At 53.4% G+C, this 21387-nt stretch overlaps 1 protein-coding gene across 5 annotated transcripts in view; it reads right to left on the reverse strand.

Moving 5' to 3' along the window:
• Positions 1-21387, reverse strand: part of DLGAP4 (DLG associated protein 4) — a 161842-nt gene that overhangs the window by 2378 nt on the left and 138077 nt on the right. For all 5 annotated transcript variants that reach the window (XM_063172101.1, XM_063172100.1, XM_063172099.1 and 2 more), the window contains 5 exons: positions 6201-6562; positions 4813-4904; positions 3978-4387; positions 1997-2088; positions 314-466 (listed from right to left, as the gene is read on the reverse strand). In XM_063172101.1, coding sequence (XP_063028171.1) covers positions 314-466; positions 1997-2088; positions 3978-4387; positions 4813-4904; positions 6201-6562 — 1109 coding nt within the window. The remainder of the gene's footprint in view (positions 1-313; positions 467-1996; positions 2089-3977; positions 4388-4812; positions 4905-6200; positions 6563-21387) is intronic.

Genomic DNA, 21387 nt, shown 5'->3' on the forward strand with positions numbered 1-21387 from the left:
GTTCAACCTGCTTTTCACATTACTTGGGCACAAAGATAGTTAAATCCATCTACACAGTGCTAGGAATAGTTGAGGCCCCTGCACCACTGTCCACCACTCTGGGCTCTCTCACCACCTTTTCCCCTTGCACAAAACTGTTCCCATTATTACTCAAGAGGAATGAATGGCCTTGGTGCCTTATGAGGCTGTGAGAAGACAAGTGCAGGATGGCAAAAGCCCTTGGGAGCATCTGTTTGCAGACAAAAGCAGACCTCAGGTACCCCAAATGTGTAGAACAAGGCGCTGTGGCCACTCCCCAGTGCCCCTCACTCACCTTTCTCTCCGGTGTCTCTGCCAATTGCCAGCTATTAGCTTTGAGGTGGTACAGCTCGTCAAACTTCATGCTGATGTCTTCAATGGACAGCTGGAGGAGATCCCAAAATCCAGCCAAGTCCTGGGCTGTGGGTCTGGGATTGGCATTAGGGTTCTACAAGGGGAGAAGCATTAAAAACCCCATTTCAGAAAGAACACACCCAGCAGAACAGCATGAATAGCACCTTCACCCCTTTCATGTCTGCCTGCAACCAAACTCAGTGAGGAGCCACAGGAGACACCAGCCCTGACCACGGACACACAAAGCCATCATTTACAGCCCAAATAACTTCTGCCAAGCTCAGGAAGCAAGTCCTGACTCCTTGTAAGCACTCCTCCTTACAGCAGAGTAATCCTGAACCTGACACCCAGTGCTGGCACTAACCCCTCAGCAGGAACCTCCAACAGGAGGTGCCCAGCGTGGCAATCAGAGTGACAACACTGGGTTCTTACACAGAGACCTCATTTCAGGGGGATAAATGATGGAAATGGATACCCAGCTCCGATGCTTGCATGTGCAGCACTCCAAGGAGCCAAACTGAGCTTTCATGAGCAAAATTACTTTGCTACATTTCTGCCCAAAACAACCTGAAAGAATCAGTACTTCTCAGGTTGGGTTGAAAAATTTTAAGGAGCTTAAGTTTCTTCCAAGAATAGGATTTTCCCAGTTCCCAGACAGCTGAACCACCACCACAGACCCTGGAAAGCATGGGATCAGATCCAAGCAACTCATACAAAGCTCTGCTGGTGCTGTTGCTCAGCTGGGATCAGCACTTTACCCCCTCCTGCTCCTCAAGTCTCTCCAAGATTATTTTACATCTAAAGAGGAATTCACCCCTGAGGAAGTTTGCAAAATCCATATTACCATAAAGCTTGAGGGGAAAACTAAACCACAGATTCCATCAATGCCCATTAGCCAGGTCAGCTCTGAACAAGGGCAAAGCCCTGCATTCCCTTTCAGAGATCAATTCCAGTGGCCTGGGGACAGTGGCACCAGCCACACACGCAAAGGGAGCATGTGTGGTCAGGAGCAGACCTTTCAAACAGTCCCCCCTATCCAGCCCAGCCTCAGGGGTTTTCCTCAAAAAGCCCTTCAGAAGCAGGAGGCACCTCTGTGTGACCGTGGTCACAAGGGTTTTCAGGATGAGAGAGAGACAAAAATGTTGATTCCATGATCAGAAGGCTTGATTTGTTATTTTATGATATATATTACATTATGACTATACTAAAAAGAATAGAAAGAAAAAGTTCTCAGAAGGCTAGCTAAGCTAAGAATAAAAAAGAATGAATAACAAAGATCTGTGTCTCAGACAGAGAGCGAGAGCAGCTCTGCTATGAGTGGTCAGTAAATCCAAACATCTACACGAGACCAATCACAGATCCACCTGTTGCATTCCACAGCAACAGATAACCACTGTTTACATTTGGTTGCTGAAACTTCTCACAAGGAAAAATCTTAAGAAAGGATTTTTCACAAAAGATGTCTGCGACACCTCTGTGCTAACCCAGCCTTCCCCAGCTGGCACTGCAGGCTGTGGCTTTGTTTCCACAGGGACTGCAGCTTGTTAACACTGACCAAGTCCTTGTAGTGCTGTTCAGAGAGAGGCATCCTCTCAGAAACCAGGAAAAAGAGATCCAGACTCACCAAGTTTTGCTCACAGAGGCCGTGGAATTGCTGGAACTTCTGTGACATTAGTAACTGTGCACTGCCCACTGCACTCAGGACTTTTCCTAAGACTGGGAAGGACAAAAAAAGAAAAAAAATTAAAGGAAATAAAAAGACCTGAATTGAACAGACTGTTAATTGTAGCAATGAGCTCCAGCATTTCTGGAGCAAACACTGGAGTCATCAGAAAAGGAATTTCAGATATCCTCAAGGCACCAACTGCTCTCACAAGATGTTTTGTGACTACATTTGTCTGCCATTGCTCCTTCTGGCAGGCCAAACACAGACCTGGCTGAGGACATTACAATATCCAAGCTGGCAGGGAGCTCCTCAAACTGCCCTGAGCCCCTCAGAGAGCCACCAGCACCACCTCAGCCAAGTCTGCTGGCACCTGCTTAGAGACCCCATGCTGCTCTCCCAGCCCTGCCCAGAGGAAAGGTGACAAAGGTGACACAGGGACCACTCTCCAGCCTCCCTGTACCAGCAGGGATTAACACACAGGCCAGGGCTTTTAACACCCAGGACTTCATGCTGCTCTTAATGGGTTTTCCAAGCAGCCTCTGGGCATGGACATGTTCCTCTGCTCATTAGAGGAAACACAGTGTGGGCTTTTCCCTCCCAGAGGCAGGTTCAGAGCCCCACGTGCCTGCAAGATGCATCACCAACAGGGACCACTGAGTCCTGCCCTGCTGCTGGCCCTGAGCCTGCCCAGCAGATCCTGGCTGGGTGAGCACACCCTGGGCTCTCCAACCCACCAAGGCTGTGGTGACACAACCAGCAGCCTGCTCCTGGCACACAGAACAGTGCCATGCAGCTGCTCCTGGCACACAGAACAGTGCCATGCAGCCGCCCCTGGCACACAGAACAGTGCCATGCAGCTGCCCCTGGCACACAGAACAGTGCCATGCAGCCGCCCCTGGCACACAGAACAGTGCCATGCAGCTGCCCCTGGCACACAGAACAGTGCCATGCAGGTCTCACTGCCTTTCCTTGCCACAGGTCAAGCCAGACCAGCCCCAAGGCAGGGAGATTCCCTGCCAGGCAGCACCTCAGGGAATCAGATTAGGGATTAGCTCAGCAGTGACAGTGAGCTAAAACTGAGCCTCACCTTTGTTTCACCTTTCTCAGGTTTTAAAAACATCAGAACCAAGCTCCACACAAAGATCCTGCCTTTTGCAGCCTTGACACCCACTCCTGTCACTCTGCATGCACCAGAGGCATGATTCCCACTGCAAAAAGCCCAGGGGTTTTGCCAAGGCGTTTGAAAATAGAGGAACAAGCCTAGCTGGGACTGAACCCCAAAAAATCAACGGGCCTCTTGCTCCCTGTCCCATGCTTTTGGTGTACCCAGCAGAAATTCAGAGGCTTTCCCATGTGAGGAAAGCTGTTCTTTGCTTTAACGACCAGTTCATCAAGTGAACTGAGCAAACAGGCTCCAAAGTTGTGTTCCTCCTGCCCCACTGCCAGCTAAGGTCTCCCCTGCCTGTTTGACAGTAATGGGTGAGGCAGGGAGATATCCCACAGTCTCCTTGAAAGCTTTTCCCATTTGACCTTTTTTAAGATTAAATCCATTTAAGCTTTTAGCAGTTTTGAGTGGTCAGAAGCCACACCATGCCCTGTATATCTTTCATGCTGCATCACAGCATTACGTTGTACTCCATTTGCTACAGGAAGCTACATTACCCTTTCCAAGGAAAAAGCATTCCTCATCTCATCCTCATCTTCATGCTTTGGCTCTGGGGGCTGTCAGCAATTTCAGAATGGTTTGGAAGGGAAGGGACCTTAGAGCTCATCTCATTCCATGGGCAGGGACACCTTTCACTAGACCAGGCTGCTCCAAGCCCTGCCCAACCTGGCCTCGGACACTTCCAGGGATGGGGCAGCCACGATTTAACCGACCCAATACCCAAATCCAGCCCCTCCTTGAGGGAGGAGCTGCCGGGCGGGTGCCCCCACCCACCTTCCTCAGAGAGATTGTTCTCTTTGGTCTCCTGGTCCATCTGGCGGCACCAGCCCTCCAGGCGCTCGGTCTCTGCCTGCAGCAGCTTCAGGAACCAGAAGCCGTCCCGCCGGCAGGGCCCCGCCTGCGCCGGCTCCGACGGCGACGTGGAGGAGCTCTCGAGCCAGGGGTCAGGAGGAGGGAGAGAGGAAGGCTCCAGGGCCGGGTCGTTGTTTTCTCCATAGGAGAGGTTTCTCTTAATCTGTGAGGGCTTGGCTGGTTGCCTGGTGGAGGCATCAACACCAACGGAGTTGTTGTGCTGGGGGCACTCAGCGAGGCTTCTCTCAGATGATTTACAGCTGGAGTTATTGGGCTCCTGCGTGTCAGAGTCTGTGTCCTGTTTGGAGGACATGCTGCGGGAGTGGCTGTTCCTGCAGGGATCAAAAGCCATCGTTCAATAGCAGGGCTCAGCCTGGCTGGCCTTCCACACTGACACCAAAATCCATGGGCACAGCAGAGCCCCCCTGTCTCTCCTCACACAGACACACTCACACACACTCACACACAATTACAAGGTTGCCTGCTTACTGCAGCCGGCCCTTCAGACGAGAGCCTGACGCATGACTATAATTACAGTTTGGAATTTTTTAATTTTCGATTTAATTTCAAGCTCCCATTGATCTGGCTGTTAGAGAACAAATGCTTTTTGCAGCGGGTGTGCACTGTGAAGGAAGAGCTCTCTGTGGGCCCCATTCAACATCACTCACTGGCACAAAGCAGGGCAGAAGGTCTAAGCACAAGTGGGGGAGGCACAATTTTAAAGAAAAGGAAACTGCACAAGTTGTGTCTCACTTACCGCCACTCGTCCTCTACCTGTACCCCGATGGACTGGAATTTGGTGGCTGGTGGAGGAGGCTCCTCTTTTGCCACTGGCTGAAGGCAGTCAACCTTATTGAACAAAAAAATACAGACAAAAACAGACAGAAGAACTTGTGGCTGCAATCCATGTTAGTAGAGCAGGAGTGTGCACACACAGAGCATGCTGACACCACATGGGAGGGCTGGCTAAGGACGGGCATGAGGCTCCTGCCCAGCTCTGCTCCCACCTCAGGAGCAGACACAGGGCTGTATCCTGCCAGGCTGCTGTGCCAGGAGCCCTGGGCTCTGCATGGCTGGGGCAGTGTCCCTGTGCCACTCCACACAGCCAGGGACCATGGCATCCAAGGGAGCGCAGCAAGGTGATTGAGACTGACAGCAAAGCCTCTCTCCCAGGGATTGACACCCTCCATGGCTCTGGATAAGAGGGTTAGAAGGTTTTAGGAAAGAAATCCAGGTGACTTAAGAACCAGCTCAGAAAAGGAAAAGCAATGGAAGGCAGTCAGCCTCTCCAGTGGGTTTCCCTCCCCTCACTGCCCTTCAGGTGCTCTGTCCTATCAGCCTTGCTGAGAGCCCTTCCCTGTCACCTGTACTGAGCTGGCCTTGCTGTAAAGCTGATGGAGAACTTGTTCAGCACACACAGAACAGCTCAAAGCTCAGACCCTGCACCTGGAGCTGCCCAAGTTCCCCTCTGCTGGTAACCAGCACCTGGGAGAGAACCAGAGCTCACACCCACCTGTGACAGAGAAACCTGTCCCAGAGGGGAGCACAGGCCCAGAGGATGCATTCTGCTGACTAAAGCACCAATTTACAATACTCACTGGGCTCTCATTTCACTGCTTTATCCACAGCTCTTTCCCCTCTATTCCCACAGTTAAATGCTTCCAGCAAGGGAAGCATCAACCTGCTGGGAACACGGGGTAGCAAGGAATTGCACCCTCCTGCAGCCCTGGGACCATTTGGCACTGCAGCAGCCCTTCCCACATGGACACCAAGCAGAAGGGCCCACCTCTCAGGGGAGAACTGTCCCTACAACCAGATGGACAAGAAGCAGAATGACTGGAAGCAACACAGAGTACAGGGCACAGGCAGACCAGCAGCAAAAGGCCTCTTCAGAGGGACTCACCCAGTTAACACAGCCCCTCTGCTCTAGAAAACATTTCAAATTTGTGCTAAAAGAGCTTAGTCCTTTCTGGGCTGTTAAGGGAAAGTGCTGCTGTCTCTCACCCTGGGAACACAGGCAAGGCAGGGAGTGTCCCTTGCTATTCTAAGTGAGCTCAGATGCACACCCGGTCACAGCAAAGGCACATGCTAAAGGGACGGGGCAAGGACATTCCCTGGGACAAAGGAGAACAAACTATTCCATACTTGTATTCCTATAGATGATAGCTTTCTTTTGGGGATATTCTCCACTTTAGGCTCTTCGTTAGTCAGAGTCCCTTTGTCACTTTTCAAAGTTGCATTTTTCTGAGGTAACTCTGGAGTGTCTCTGGCTGCAGTCACGACGCTGCCCCTGGTGACGCTGGGTGTCCTGGTGCTGTCCAAGCTGTCTGAGGAATTGCTGAGCCCCGACTGGCTGGTGACCTCACTCTTGTGGTCCTGGCTGTCCAGGTAGGTGTCCTGGGCTGACTCAGTGCTGCTCTGCACAGTGACAGAGATGAAGGGCTTGGACGTGGTCCGAGGTGGGACGGGAGGTGGAGTCTTTTTATATGCCACTAGGCATGATGAACCTGCAGGGACGGAGGGGGACAACGGAGAAGGCAGGAGACAGGTTGGAGGGAAAGAGATACAGTGGAAGAGAGAGAAAAAGCAGGTCAGTCACGACATCCAAGAGGAGCCTCCGAGCAGCAGCTGGAGGCAGAGGTGCAGAACCAGCCCACAGGCAGCAGCTCACGCTGGGGACCCACACCAAAGCATAGGGGAAGCCAAGGCAGAGCCAGAGCTAGCTTGCAAAAGAAGTCAAAAGGAATACCATGATGTGTGGAAATCTGGAAATGGAGAAGAGGGATAGAAAAGCCTCCCAAGAATGCTACAGGGCTTGGCAGGTGTAAGGCTCCACAGTGGGGAAATATTCTTTGGCTAAACCCTATGTTTTAGTGTCCTAGTACAGCCAAGTGTCTCAGCTCTTTGTCCCATCAGTTGACGAGTTTCAATGTCTGGATCAGGGTGATGGTTTTTCCTATAAAAATGGAAAGAATCCATAAAATTTGTTAGATGTTGATGGCAGGAACACACATTTGAAGCCCCTGACAAGCCCAAATGCTCCATGCCAGAAGAAAAGGCATTATCTGGATGCAACAGCCCAAGAGTGGCGAGGCTGCTACTCCATGGCCCCAGCTCCAAGTGGCAGCAAGGCTGGGGACGTGTGCCCAGCAGACACAGAACACACATATCCCACCTGTAGGGATAGATACGTGGCTGGCTGCACAAACCCAGACAGCAGCCACAGCCCCAGCCCGCTCCTGTGTCTGGCTAGCCAGGATGGAAGCCCACCAGTGAAAATACATGTAAAATACAAGTAAAATCCATGTGGATGCTGCAGCAGCCATGTTTAGGTTCTCAGTCTGCCCAGGATATACAGGCCCCAGAGGCCACAGTCCCACTGCAGGTGCTGTGCATGCAGGACAGGCTGCACTGGGCAGGGCAGGGCATGGCCAAACACACACCTGACCCCCTTTCCCCTCCTACCCCTGCACTCAGTCCTCCCCAAGTCACCAGACTCCCTTTCTTATCCTACCTCCACCCTTATCCTACCACTAGACTCTTATCCCTCCTGCCATTAAGTCCTGTGCAATCCCAAACTGCTTTTCCCCTGCACCCCATAACACATCCCAGCCCTTGCCAGCAGCCTCCTTAGTCCCAGAGCTCTGCAGTCACTGCCCACTCCACACCATTGCCAGCAGAGCCAGAGGCAGTTCTGAGCATCCCTGGGAGCCACATTCCCTGTGGGGCAGTCAGAGCTGCCCCAGGAGCCTCACTGACACTCTGTGGACTCACACATCCCACTATTTACCATATTAAGAGCTAAAGCTCCACTTCAAAGGAGGACCTAAAAGGGAGGAATTACAGAGGAGGAGATCTGTGTTTCCAGCAGGGTTTCTGTGCCCAGAGATGCTGAGCAGCACCATAATGGCGCTGCTGGCAGAGGAGAAGTGAGAGGCTTGTGCAGGGCTGCCAACCCAGCTGCCTCCAGCCTGCATCTGCACAGGAGCTCAGAGAGCACCCAATGCACCCCAGTTCCCTCAAGCTACTCCACCAAGTCCAGCACAAAGTGAGCAGTGTCCTGATGGCAGGACACACCACCCTCTGCCTCACACAGTGAGGGGAGAGCACAGTCCCCCTGCCTGACGTGGACAGCAATTCCCTGGCCCAGTCTCAGGGCCTGACTCACAGTGCCCATCTCAATGGAGCAGTGTAGGAGCAGCCTGAGCAGGGCCATGGCAGCTGTGCCTACACCCCAAAACAACTCAAAAGGTTTCTCTGTCACTGCACCAGGGCTCCAGCAGCCACTGCCAGGGCAAGCCAGAGCCACCCCACCTGGCAGAGCTGAAAGCATGTCACTTGTCCCTTCACTTCAATCCCTCCACGTGGCCCCTGTTCTTCTCCAGGGACAGTGCCCAGGGTGCCCTGCTACCCACAGCCCCTGTGCCACCGTCCTGCTTGGCCAGCCCTTGGTGGCTCGGCTGGCACGGCCACCATGAGCCCAGCCCAGCTCCCCAGTGGGCACTGCCAGGGCTGGGGACAGGACACTGGTGGCTGTTTGCCACAGAACAGCCTGGGCAGGCAGAACAAGGGCAGGGCACAGCAGCACAGAGCTTCTGGGGCAGATCAGTGGGGTCCAAGGCCAGGAAGCCAGACCCAAAGTCATTGTCCACCTACCAAGAGACAGCACAGACACTGTTTGTGCTGCTCTGCTAAAGGGGGAAACCACAGGAACCTTGGCATGTTCCTGGGATCCCTTTGTGCCACCTGCCTTGGCTGAAGGCAGCACAGGCTTTGCTGGAAGGGAAAGGCCCAGGAGCAACAAAACACAGCCCTGTTCATGTATCTGTGCTCAAAGGGTTCACTGCCTGAGCTACTAAAGTAAGTCTAAGGCTCTAAGAAATATTGCAAATGACAAACACAAAAGGATCAGGAGCTTTGAACACCTGGGGATGCATTAGTTAGTGCAATTGCAAATTAACCCCACTGAAGCCCTCTGCAAATATAAAACAGGACTTCTGAGTGCCCAGCAATCTCAGAAACCACACCTTAGAATGGACTTCAAAACCCAAAGTCAGAGCAAGCCCCTCCAGAAGAGTCTGCACAACACTGAACCAAGGGTCAGTGCTTCCTGCATCTGTGGGAGAACACAAACCCTGAGGAAGACAAGAACATCCCAGTGCTGCCACAGGAGAAGCAGGCAGCATTCCCTCCTGGCTCTGAGGCCAATCCCACCAGTCAGGAGCATTCCAGTTGCTGACTTGCCCCTCCAAAGGGCTACAGCTCAGCAGCCATGATCTGCTCTGGATTTGCTGAGGTCACAGCTTGTGCTGCAATGTAGAACTACAATTCCTGTGGGCACTGGAGCAGGGCCATCAGCTCAGTTTGCTTGGGAACATCATCCCTGCTCCAAAAAGGTGTGGAACAACAGGAGAACATGGAAGTCATGCTTAAGCTTCCAGATTTGCAGCACTAGGCTCTTCCTGCTCACAGGATCTTCTGAGGCTTATTTCAGCAAGCAGTTGGAATTCACAGCATGCTGTGGATGATTGATTTTGGGGAGGAGGATGTTTGTTTATAATCTTTCCCCTGTAATTATTTTTAGGAAGCAGCATGTTTCCAAATGAGCACCCTGCACCTGCCCTCAGGGGCCTGGGCAATGCCCACAGATGCAGCCCTGGGCAGGGGAGCTGCTGCAGAGCCTCACACTGGAGAGCCCTCTGCACCCTCAAACCCAGCTGGGCACGCTGGGCTCCTCTCCCTCTCCTTCCAGAGCTGTTTGCTTCTTGGAAGACTAAAAGTAGAGTCACAAGAGGATGTGAACTCCAGCCCCAGTTCCCCCACCAGGCTGTACCTGCTCAGTACCTGGCAGCACCACCAGGATCACAGCCAAGGGATTTGGGCTCAGATTTAAGCACCACCATTGCCCTCAAGTGTGTCTGGCCTCAAGTGCCAGTGCTCTGCTGCTATTGCTGATTCAATACAACCTGCTGACATTTCCAATCCTTCCAGGAACTTCAAAGACCTTCTCAAACCATCCTTATTTTTGTTAAATCACCTCAAAGGCCCCAGCCAGAGTCAGCTGAGGAGATGAGCTCCCCTGCCCTCAACCATCAGGGCTGGCTGCTGTCCCTGCCCTGCTCCATGCATCCCCCTTTCCCCTTGGGAAGGGCTGCAGGAACGACCTCATTTCCTCACACAGAAAGCAGAACACTGAAATAATCTCTCCTACAAGGCAAGCTCATTTGCCTTTTAAATAAAACAGCCATAGAATAATCTTGCAGCAAATGGCATCAGTGGCATTATTCCCTTGGAGATCCCAGCTGCAGGGCTTTGGGCTGGCCTTTGCCTCAGGGTGTCCTGGCTGGAAGGAGCTGCTTTGGGAGGCACTTTCCAACAGCAGAGGGAACTGGAACAGCTGCATTCCAAGTGACCTGACCTCTGATTTTCATCAGCTTCAGGAACACTTCAAGGTTGGAGCTGTAATGAACTGTAGGATGTTTTCTTTGTAGAGAGTCCAAGTGAAAATGAGCCCCAGTGACAATTCATACCCAAGACAACATGGACACATTGATTTTATGGGTCACAAGAATCACTTCAGACCTGACTGTTCTTCTGTACACTGAGGGTCAAGATACCTGCACCAGTTAGAGGCACTGCTGAGAATCCTAACCACATTTTGTTAGTCAAGAGGAAAATCATCCAAGTCAGAAATCATAGAGGCCTGGGTTGGAGGGACCTTAAAGCTCATCTTTTTCCTACCCCTGCCACGGCAGAGGACACCTTCCATTGCCCAGGCTGCTCCAAGCCCTGTCCAGCCTGGCCTTGGGCACTGCCAGGGATGGAGCAGCCACAGCTGCTCTGGGCACCCTGTGCCAGGGCCTGCCCACCCTCACAAGGATCATTTCCCCCCTAATATTTAATCTAAATCTCACCTCTTTAAAGCAATTTCTGCTTGTTCTATCACTATCTGCCCATGTGAAAAGTCACATGGCTCCCATGTATTTCCATGGGAAATGCCTGTGAAGTGCCACGTCCTGCTCTGACAGAATGAATGTCTTTAGAGAGCTGGAGGAGATTTAAAAGAAGTTTTATAGTGAACAAAACAACTCCCAGAAAACAAAGTCAAGTGACTGCATTTGTTCAGAGAGGCAGTTTATGGAAAAGCTATAAATACCTCCTACCTCAGTGCTTTCCCTTTGTGAATCTCACCAGCAGTGATCTTTGAAAAGCTACAAATCTCCCCTGGATACTACACTGAGTAAGAGACACACACGAGTGGGCTGTGGCAGCCAGGGAAGGGCTCTGGGCCCTCACTGCCAGCTGCAGGGTGACCCCAGCAGCAGCAGCACCCTGGCACAGCAGCTCCCAGAGCATGTGCCACCACGTGCCACCTCCGTGGTGGTGCCATGGAGCCCTGCAGAGTGCCCAGCCCAGCAGAGCCCTGTAACTCTCAGATGATCCCAAGGAGCACCATGAACACTTCACCAGCTGCTGCTGCTTGTCACAGAGCTCACACACAAGCCAGGCTGTGCTTGTGAGTCAGAGGACAGAAAATGGACAGAGAATTCCCCAGGAGCTCCTCCCAGGCAGCAGCACCAGGGAAGAGCCCTCTCACCTGTTGGGAGAGCCCTGCATAAACCCAGCCCAGACACCTTGAGTACTTCTGAAGGAGGTCAGAGAAGAAACTCAACACTCCCCATCCTCAGGTCCCAGCCCAGCACGGCTGGAATGGCAGCTGGAAAAGGGCACCTCTGCAGGCTGGTCACCTCTCCCACCATGGAATCCTCCTGTTCCCAGGACAGAGCCAGGCCCTGGGCTCTGCCACGGGACACCCTGACCCCACAGGGGCTGCAGAGGGAGGAGAAGCCCAGCAGGGCCAGGGAGCACAGCAGAGGGCAGGAGGATGCAGCAGGCTGGGGTCACAGCCTGCCCTCCAAGGCACGAGTGCCACTCCAACCACTGCAGCTGCTCCCAGCAGCTACAGAAGATGAGCAGCCCTCACTCAGAACAACACCCCTGGCACTTTTCCTGGCCCATGGCAAGTGGCTGTTTCCCCCTGAACAGCATCAATTCACTGGTGGCAAACAAAAGCAAGAGAGGGGAGATGCCATTGCTGAGTACCCCTGCTCCCACAGGGGCTCCTCTGGGAGCAGCCTCCACCCAGCCCCTCGCTGCAGCTGCCTGGCACAGCTGGTACCCTGCACAGCTGGTACCCCTCACTGCAGCTGCCTGGCACAGCTGGCACCCCGCACTGCAGCTGCCCTGGCACAGCTGGTACCCTGCACAGCTGGTACCCACACTGCAGCTGCCTGGCACAGCTGGCACCCCGCACTGCAGCTCCCCTGGCACAGCTGGCACCCCACGCTGCAGCTGCCCTGGCACAGCTGGTATCCACATTGCAGCTCCCTGGCACAGCTGGTACCCTGCACAGCTGGTACCCCACAATGCAGCTGCCCTGGCACAGCTGGTACCCCACACTGCAGCTCCCTGGCAGAGCTGGCACCAGGCTGGCACACTCCCTTTCAGCAATCTGGCATTTTGTCACACAGAGAAATAAGTTCTTAGCTTTGAGCAAAAGGCCTCGTGCAAGCGCCCCCTGAGCAGGCAGAGGCTGTCCCAGCACTGCCACCCCTGTGCCAAGGTCCCTGCTGCCCTGGGTGACCCCCCAGGTGCTGCTGCAGGAGCACACAGCCACGGCTGGGACAGGTTTGTCACCCCCTGCTCCTGCTCAGGTCCCCCTGCACACCCCACAGGCTCTGCTGCAGTATTTTATCATCCACATGTCCTTCTGGTACTTGTGTCAGGAAAAAGGAACTGCCCTGCACTTGACCACTGCAGGTACAGCACGTTCCTGTGCATCACTGCAATGAAAGAGCTGGACACATCTGCACAGAAAGGACTTCAAACTCAAGGGAGCAGCTCTCAAATGCTGCAGTCAGAAGCAAAGTTCTCTCTGAACATCAGCTGTAGACCAACAGTAGAGCTCTCCTGCAGAAATGCACCACAAAATGCTCAGTACAGCCATTGGTGCTCTCTGCTCAGCCGTGCCTGAGATGCCCTCAGTGAGAGCTGCAGCCCTGCTCCCCTCAGAGCCACCCACAGCGTGCCCAGGGTGCTGGGGCAGCCACAGGGGCACTCAGGGCTGCATGAGCCCCAGCAGCCAGCTCCAATCACAGCTCCAACCACAGAGCCATCCCTGTGCTTTGGGACGGAACTTTCACCAGAGAAGGAAAGGCTGAGGGCTGTGAACTCTTCACATGAGGGACTTTGGATTTTTCAATGATTAAGCATCATGGAGATGCTCCAATTTGGAATTCCTGAGCACAGAAATGATAATAAGCACTGATATACTGAGAACTATTACACTGGGAAGGCAAAGCAGGTTGCTTTTTTACAAAAAAAAGCCACTTGTAGAAGGTCACCAATTTAAAAGAAGCATGAAGCAACAGAAGACACACCCCAAGAATGCTGGGGTTCAAAACAGAGTACCTCACAGTGCTGCCTCCTGCAGATCTGGGCAGCAGGGCCTGCTGCAGAGTCAGCAGGGACACAGCAGATGCTGCAGGGACACCAGGCACAGGCACTCCCACAGCCAGCTGCAGCAGCTGACACTGGGGCTGCTGTGTGTGCCACAGCAGACACTGGCATTGCTCCCCACCCTCCCCAGGGCCATGTCAGGGGGTTTGGAGTGAGCTGAAGCCATGGTGAGCAGCTCCACCCTGCTCCAACCACACATCCAGCAAGTGTCCCCTCTGTCCTGAGGGCTCAGACAGGTCTGCAGCCCAGCCAGCCCAGGGCAGCACCCAAAGGAGCATTCCCTGCCTCTCCCTGCCCCGGGGTGAACCCATCAACAACCAGCAAGGCCCAACCATTGCCTCAAGGAGTCACCAGCTGGGAGGAGAAAAGCCATGAGCCAGGAGGAGCAGCCTGCATCTCTGGGTGGGGGTCCCTGATCCCCAGGGATGGGTCCCTGATCCCCAGGGATCCCTAACCCTAATGCCCAGGGGTGGCTGCCTTGCCAGCTCAGTGCCCCTTTAGTGCTGGCACACACTTCTCCCACAGAGGGGCTGGGCTGAAGGGATGCTCCATCATCAGTTCAGCTCCTCTGCTCTGTGCTGGGCCTCAGGATGGGCTGATCCCCTCAAAACCCTCACTAATGAGGGCTGAGGCTTTTCACAATGAAGGGGTGAAGCAGCACAGCCAGTGGGAGCCCTGGCATCTCTGACCAGCACCACACTCCTGCTGTGCACCCAGCCAGGACCCTGCACCGTCCTGCCAGGTGGGCAAATGGAGTCACCAGTGACTCCTCCAGCACAGCCAGGGCTGCCAGAGGAGCTGGGAGCCCACCAGGCAGGCCTGGAGCTCAGTCCTGGTGCCCAGGCACAGCCCTTCCCCTTCCTGCACATGGGCACCCTGCAGCACAGCAGGGTGGGCAGAGGCCCTGGGGCAGGGCCAGGGGAATCCTGATCTCATGGCAGGTTTTGTAGGAGTACAAAGCCCCAGAAACAGGAGCCCAGCTGGGCTTTAAGGCCACACCATTCCTCCCTGCTGGTCTTTGTGCACAGGACGCAGAGATGGGGTCCCACAGTATTAAGGAGCACCAAGTTGTGAGCCCCAGGACTTGCTGCATCACCCACAGCTTGTCTGCTACAGACTCCTCCTCCTCCTGCTCCCTCCCAGCTCCAGGGGCTCTGCCCCTGCCCTGAGCCCTGGCAGCACAGGGGAGGGAGCAGCTCCCTGGCTGCAGCAGTGGGGATGCCAGGATGGAGGGGTTGGAGCCTTTCTGTGCACACAAGTGGAACATGGGGGAACAGAGAGAACTGCTTTTCCTGCCTCTGCAGAGGGCAAGGAAGCCCTGCAGACACCCTGCCTACACACCTGCACAGGCTCAGCTCTGAACCATCCATGCCACAGAGCATTTCCAGAGAGAACAGGCACTTCCATCAGCCCCTGGCACTGAACAGGGCACAGGCACCTTCCTGCAGGTAAGAGAATGCAGGACTGCACAGACTGGGGCACACAGCCCCTCACAGAGCCTGCCCAGCAGCTCAGCACATCCCAGGACCACTTCAGACCTCCATGGAGCACAGCTTACTGACCGTGTGCCACAAGCTCCTCAGCCAGCGAGACAAGCTGTGCTGCAAGGTGCTGCCACAACAAGAGCAATCCTTTCTGCTGCTGCACTGAAGCATCATCCACTTCACCTGCCTGATGCAGGGTCCCGTGCCTGCAGCATCTCATCCAGATGTGGCAAATAAAGCTCAGCAGCAGCACAAGGAGGTGTCCACTGCACTCAAGCACACACACAGGTGGGCAGGGCTGCAGCACAAGCACACAGTGCCCAGGGCAGCTCTAACAGCAGCAGCTCAGAGACAAGAGGGACCTGCCAGCCCAACAGGAGAGGGAAAACACAGCTGGAGATATGTAGAGATTGCATTCCAGAGAGTATTTCCCAGGAGTGGCACTTACTGCAGGCAGGCTCCATCTCTCCTTGCTTTTAAACACTTTTAAACACTTTTAAATTGAGTGGCAGTCCCAAAATGTTGATTCTGTCACTCTGGAGCAGCAGGGTCTGCTCTGCCAGCTGCACTCTGAGCTTTGGGTCTGGGCTGCTTTGGGCTCTGCAGGCTTGAGTGTCTCTAGGACATGCCAGACCATGGAAGCAGGCAGAGAAGGGAACTGGGTGCCACAGGATTCCTGTCCCACAGCAGTGAGCAGCCCCTGTGTCCCTCTGCCTGTTTAATGCTGCCCTTTCTGCAAGGTTTGCCCAGGCTTACCCAGCACAGACATGGAATTAGGGCAGAAATGTGAACCAGACAGGAATTAGCCAGTGCCACCAGGTCACAGGCTGCTCCCCTATCCCTCCTCCACGTGGGATGGTTTCCAGCTGCTCTGCAAAGCAGCAAGCTGCAGGGAGGAGGGGATGTTTTGGGAGGAGACACGTAAGGAATGATGGCAAATCCTCCATGCACCCAGTGCTGCAGCCACTCCTAGTGCACTGAGGGTATCAGCATTAATCATCCATGTTTAGTGCAATTAGGGAGCCCTTGTTAGTTTTTCTCTAAGCTAGCAATTTCTAGAATCTCCTGCAGAAGTAAGTTCCACCAGCTCATGTTGCACTGCATGAAATATTCTCTCCCTTCACCATCTCTTCAAGCACTGCCACATCACTTGGAGGATGGCATATGTGGATGCTTTTAACTCACTTCCCTGCCACTGCAGAAGTCCAGGGAATCTCAACACACCTCCTCAAAGTCACAGCCAGTCAAAATCCATCTGGCCAGAAATGGCTGGAAACCATGGCAAACCCAATCCCTTCTTATCTGTGTCAGAGCTCAGCAGTTGAAACAAGCTATTTTAGGTTATGCTGATCGCTGAAGCCCAAACCCAGTCACTCCCAAGCATCTGCTCACGTGTCCCAGGAGACATCTCAAGCTCTCCATGCACAGGCACAGAGATGCACCTTGAGCACAACAGCAGGTGCAATATCCCAAGGGTTGCCATCTCAGCCCAGCATGGCTGAACAGCACTGAGACTCCCCAGCGCCTCCTCTCAGCCCAGGCACCTCTCCCAGCCCACCAGGAACCAACCCCAGGAGTTTGTGACAGCTCCAGGAGCTGCTCCCCTGCAGCAGAATCACCCCCAAAGCTGTGGGACAACCAAAGCCACAGAGGGGTGCACGGAAGGGTTTGCAAACACTGCCCAGCTGCTGAGGCATTATTGGCACATCCCCACCCATGGGCAGTCCTGGAAGCAGGGTGGAGGGGTCACCATCATCTCAAGTGTGCCACTAAACACTGTTCACAGAAGAGCTGGCCAAGAGGGTGCTGAAAACACTGATGGCAGCCAGCAGCTTGTCAGCACAGAGTGTGATAACAGGAGCAGGCCTGTGCTGATGGCAGCAATCACTGAGCTCCCCAGCACAAATGGGGCTCCCAGGGAATTGCTGCCTCCTCAAGAACACAAACAACCAGCAATCCTGCAGCCCATCTAAAATCCTGAGAAACTGCCCCCATCACTGCCAACAAAACCTCCCTCAAGGTAAGAATTAATTTCTCCATCACTTTGCTCAGCATCAGGATTTTTATCACAGTTTTCAGTTACTGTATCCCAAATTTTACCTGATGCAGGAAATCTGCTGCTCTCCCTTGCTCACGGGAAGATATTCCACTGTTTTAGGCAAGGCCAAGCATTTAGTGATGCCACCAGAGGAGCAGCAGAGGTGGTTTTCCCAGGACATTATAAAAATCCTCCCTCCCCACACCCAGATGACGAGGGATTCTTTGCAAGCTGAAAACAAACCCCACCCTGTAGCCATGGGGCCAGGGAAAGCACACGTGTCAGCAGCTGAGGAGACAGCACTGAGCAAACTCTGCACCTGGGACATGGGAAGGCATCAGGCTGGACTCATCTCACAGTGAAAAATTGCAGCCTTTAGTCAACACTCTTTCCATTTGGACAGTGCCTGTCAGGCAGCCAGCACCCAAGATTTCCATCTTCAAAGCTACAATCTTCAAGAGGCTTTAATAGCCAGATCCAGTTGAAGCTATTTCCTCCCTTAAGTATGTACAAACCAAGATGTGGCAACATTATGCTAATAGTGAAGAATCAAAGTCAAAATTGCTGGGAAACGTCTGTTGGCTGAGGCACAGGACAAGCTTTGCATGTTAGAGAAAGCTACTCCATATTCTATTTCATTGTTTAACATGGCATTATCCATAAGATTAAAAAAAAATCACATGAACAAGCACAGAAAAGACTGTAGCAGGCTGCTCCCTCTTCATTAGCATTAAATTTGACAGTGGTTCAGCTGTTGCAGCACAGTCTGGTCTGATCTGGAGAGGAAGGGAAGTCTTCAGACTCAGAGCAGGCAATTAAGCAAATATTCCAACCTTTTATTCCCTTTGGGTAGGTGCTAGGAAGCTTTGGAAAGCTGTGCTCATTGCCTGGATTGCCCAGGGCTCCCACCTGAACCAACCACGGAGCCTGCAGAGCACAGAGCTGCCCTCCCTGGTGACAGAGGCACACAGAGCAGCAGAGCCAGGTGTCCCCAGTGCCACCGCTCTCCCAGAGGCCAAGAGTGCCCAGCTCTGAGTACCTGAGAATTCCAAGTACCACAGGCAGTCCCTGAACAATGGGTGCCCCAAGGGAGGGGTATCCAGAGCAAAGCCAGCACTTTCTGAACACCTCATTTCAGGCATTGAGCAGGACCGACCAGAGAGCCACTGTGCACCCCCAGCTCTGAAACCAGAGAGCACAGCAGAGCCCAGGCCTGCATGCAGAGCCTTGTCTGGGGCTCCAGTACCTGTGACCTACAGAGCTCCCAGCCACCACCGGGTCCTCATGTTCACAGCTTGCTCTGCTTTCCCTGCAGGCTCCAAAGCACCACACTCCTGGTTCACAGGCCTCAAGAGTCCCCAGAAGCTTTCAAGTTCAGAGCCCAGACCACCACTTAGCCACAAGTATGGGTAGCAGGTGTGGATTCAGGGGTGCAGGACCTGTTTGCCCACAGCCCAGCCCCTCCAGCCTGCAGAACCTGCCATGAAGGAATGCTGAGGATCTGAGACTGTGCAGGAAAGGGACACGAGGGAGAGGCCAGAGCCCAGCTCTGCTCAGCACAGCCAGGGAACAGACTCAGCTCCAGGCCACACAGCTGAAGGCACTGGTTAGTCATGCTGCTCCCATGGCACTGGGACCTACTCCGTCCTGTCCCCTGGCTGGAATTCAGGATGTGACAATGACTCCTTGGCCTTCCAAGGAGGGTTATCAGTAAAGCCCAGCCTCCAGCAACAGCACTAAACATCACCAGAGCACTCCCTGCTGCTTTCAGGAACCTGCTGACTGGGGAACAGACCATTCTCCTGCCTTGGCAGCTTTGTGCCAAAAGCCTTCTTGGCTTCATTTCCCACCTTGCTTATATTTATTCCTGTTTCCAAATGAGTGATCTTCTCTCCCTCCACTCCTTTCAACTTAGCAGTTGTGTAACTCCAACTACAAAATAAAAACCATCCACACCAAATTCAGAAATCTCAGGGTGTTCTGCAGAATATTCCACAAAGCTTCCTCCCAGCAAGCTTTTCTCCTTCCCCCCTACACCCGTAAGCACCAAGTACCAACCAGCAGGTGAAGAGAGGCATTTTGGCTTTTCCTGATCAGTGCTCAGCACTGGATGGTAGAGGGTGAATGGCAGGATAGTAACAAGTGATTTAGAGTGGCTTAAGGAAAGTGATGAGAATGATCCAGACAGATCATGTTTTGAAGGTGCTCCTGAAAGAGACAGCTAACACCAGAGGTGTCTTTGGAAGAAGCCACTCCTTGCTCAAGCACAGCAATGGGACCTTGCCACAAAACTGTGCTCCCTTGGTCTCCCAGAGTCTGCTGGAAAACACACCAGCCCAGCTATTCCACAGTCCAAGGAGCTCTGAACAGACCCAGGGCAGCCTTGAAAGAAGCCTATCCACAATGCTCCCTCCTCCTGCTCACCTTCAGCTCTCCCTCCCAGCACGTTCAGGTGCTCTGAGGCACCTGCACCCACAGCAGGCACCACAAGGAGCACTGGGGTTCTCAGGTGAGCAAAGCCCCTGCTCCAAACAAACCCTCTGTCAGGTCTGAAGTGACCTAACCAGGAAGCACAGCAAAAATGTGGGATCTACTGGACTCAGTTTAACAGAAAACATCAGTAAGGGACATTCCAGATAGGAATTTATGGGGCTCTGGTTCCAGGTCTGCAGAGGTACAACCCTGCCCAAGAGCTGTGTGCCAGCCTTTGAAGGCACTGAGAGGTTCAGCAGGCTGGTGATGTTCTAACCATGTCCATGCCCATCCCTTCCCCTGCTCCCAGCCAGGTCCCAGGCAGCTCCTGCTCCAAAGCACACAGGGCAAGTTCCTCCTGCAAGGGCAGATGGAGCAACAAATCAAACTGCTCCTTGCAGACACCTCCTCACCCAACCAAGGCCAACATGGTTTTGGAAAGAACCAGCTCAAGATTTCTAATACCTGATTACCAAGAGCTGACACACCAAGGAAAAGATGGTGCCATCAGTTCTCCAGGAAAAATCCCATCTCTACACTTCTCTGAAAATCCCAGCCAAACTGCAAAGATTGCCCAAGGCTGCAGTTATTCCTCCACTTGGCCATCTCCCCACACTTGGCCTGGGAACAATTTTAGACTTGGAATGCATTACTGCATTCAAGCAGCCACTCCTTGTCATGCCAGTTGTCCAACCCCCAGACCAGCTGGAGGATGACATTCCTAGGAACAGTGAGATGCCAATCTTGGGATGCAGGGCTTTCCAGGGCAGCCACCAGCCCGGCCTCTGCTGTGCTCAGCTCCAAGGCATTGCTGAGAACAGCTCCTGTGGCCTCCCAGGACAGACTGACTGTGTCAGCTACTTGGGGGCAGTCCAGCAAGTGCTTTCACCTGAAGTGGCCTCGTGAAGCAAGAGTCACCAGCCAAAAATAACCCAAGAGTGAGCACCAGCAGAGCCCCAGAGCAGCTCTGAGCTTGTGGGATACGAGGATGGCACCAAGGAGCAGGTCACAAACTGCCTGCTCAAGGGGTTTGCTTGCCAGGAGGAATCCTCCATCAGACTATGGCAAAATGCTCCAGAACATGGTGCCACTGTGGGGGCACATGGAAGGACAGAAGGACACTGCTCTGTCCTTGTCACTGCAGGGGGGAGCACAGAGCACATCCAGGCAGGACCCTCAGCACACACAGTGGTCCCAGTGTCACCTGTACAGGGACTTGAGGTCACTTCTAATGTCTGGGACACCACATTGGGAAACAAACCCAGTGTATCCCTGCTGCTACATTTTCCTGGAAAGCACTTTCAAGGAAACATCGGGGTTGTTTATGCAGCAGAGGCCCAGGCTCAGAGGAAGAGCTGCCCAGTCAAGTTTCTTGGATCTGGGCCCTGTCAGAAGGCTCGAGACAGACACAGCAGATACTGACTGAAGATGAAGGTCAGTGGAACAGGATGACTCCAGCAGACAATTCCTTTGTAGGGCTCTGGCAGCCAGGCAGCACCAGCACTGTGAACTTGCTGTCAGCAGGAGGCTGATCCAGCAGGGAGAAGTCCAGTGCTGGAAAGAGAGAGGGCTTAAACTCCCACTGCAGCCCAGGTTACTGGAGACCTGGAGCTCATGTGCAGGAATAACTGGCCTCCTCAATACACCTAAACAAGTCTGCTCTCAGCTCTGTCACTATGTGATAGCAAGTGAAAAAAAGTCCTTTATCCAACAGCCTTTCCAAGGCCAAAACCAGCCACAAATGCTTTTGGAGATAAATTAAGGGTAAACTGAAGGAGGCAAAGAAGTGGGACATCAATAAATAAGAGCACTCATTTTC

This window comes from Melospiza melodia, chromosome 19 (genome assembly GCF_035770615.1).
Source record: "Melospiza melodia melodia isolate bMelMel2 chromosome 19, bMelMel2.pri, whole genome shotgun sequence".
Lineage (NCBI taxonomy): Eukaryota > Metazoa > Chordata > Aves > Passeriformes > Passerellidae > Melospiza > Melospiza melodia.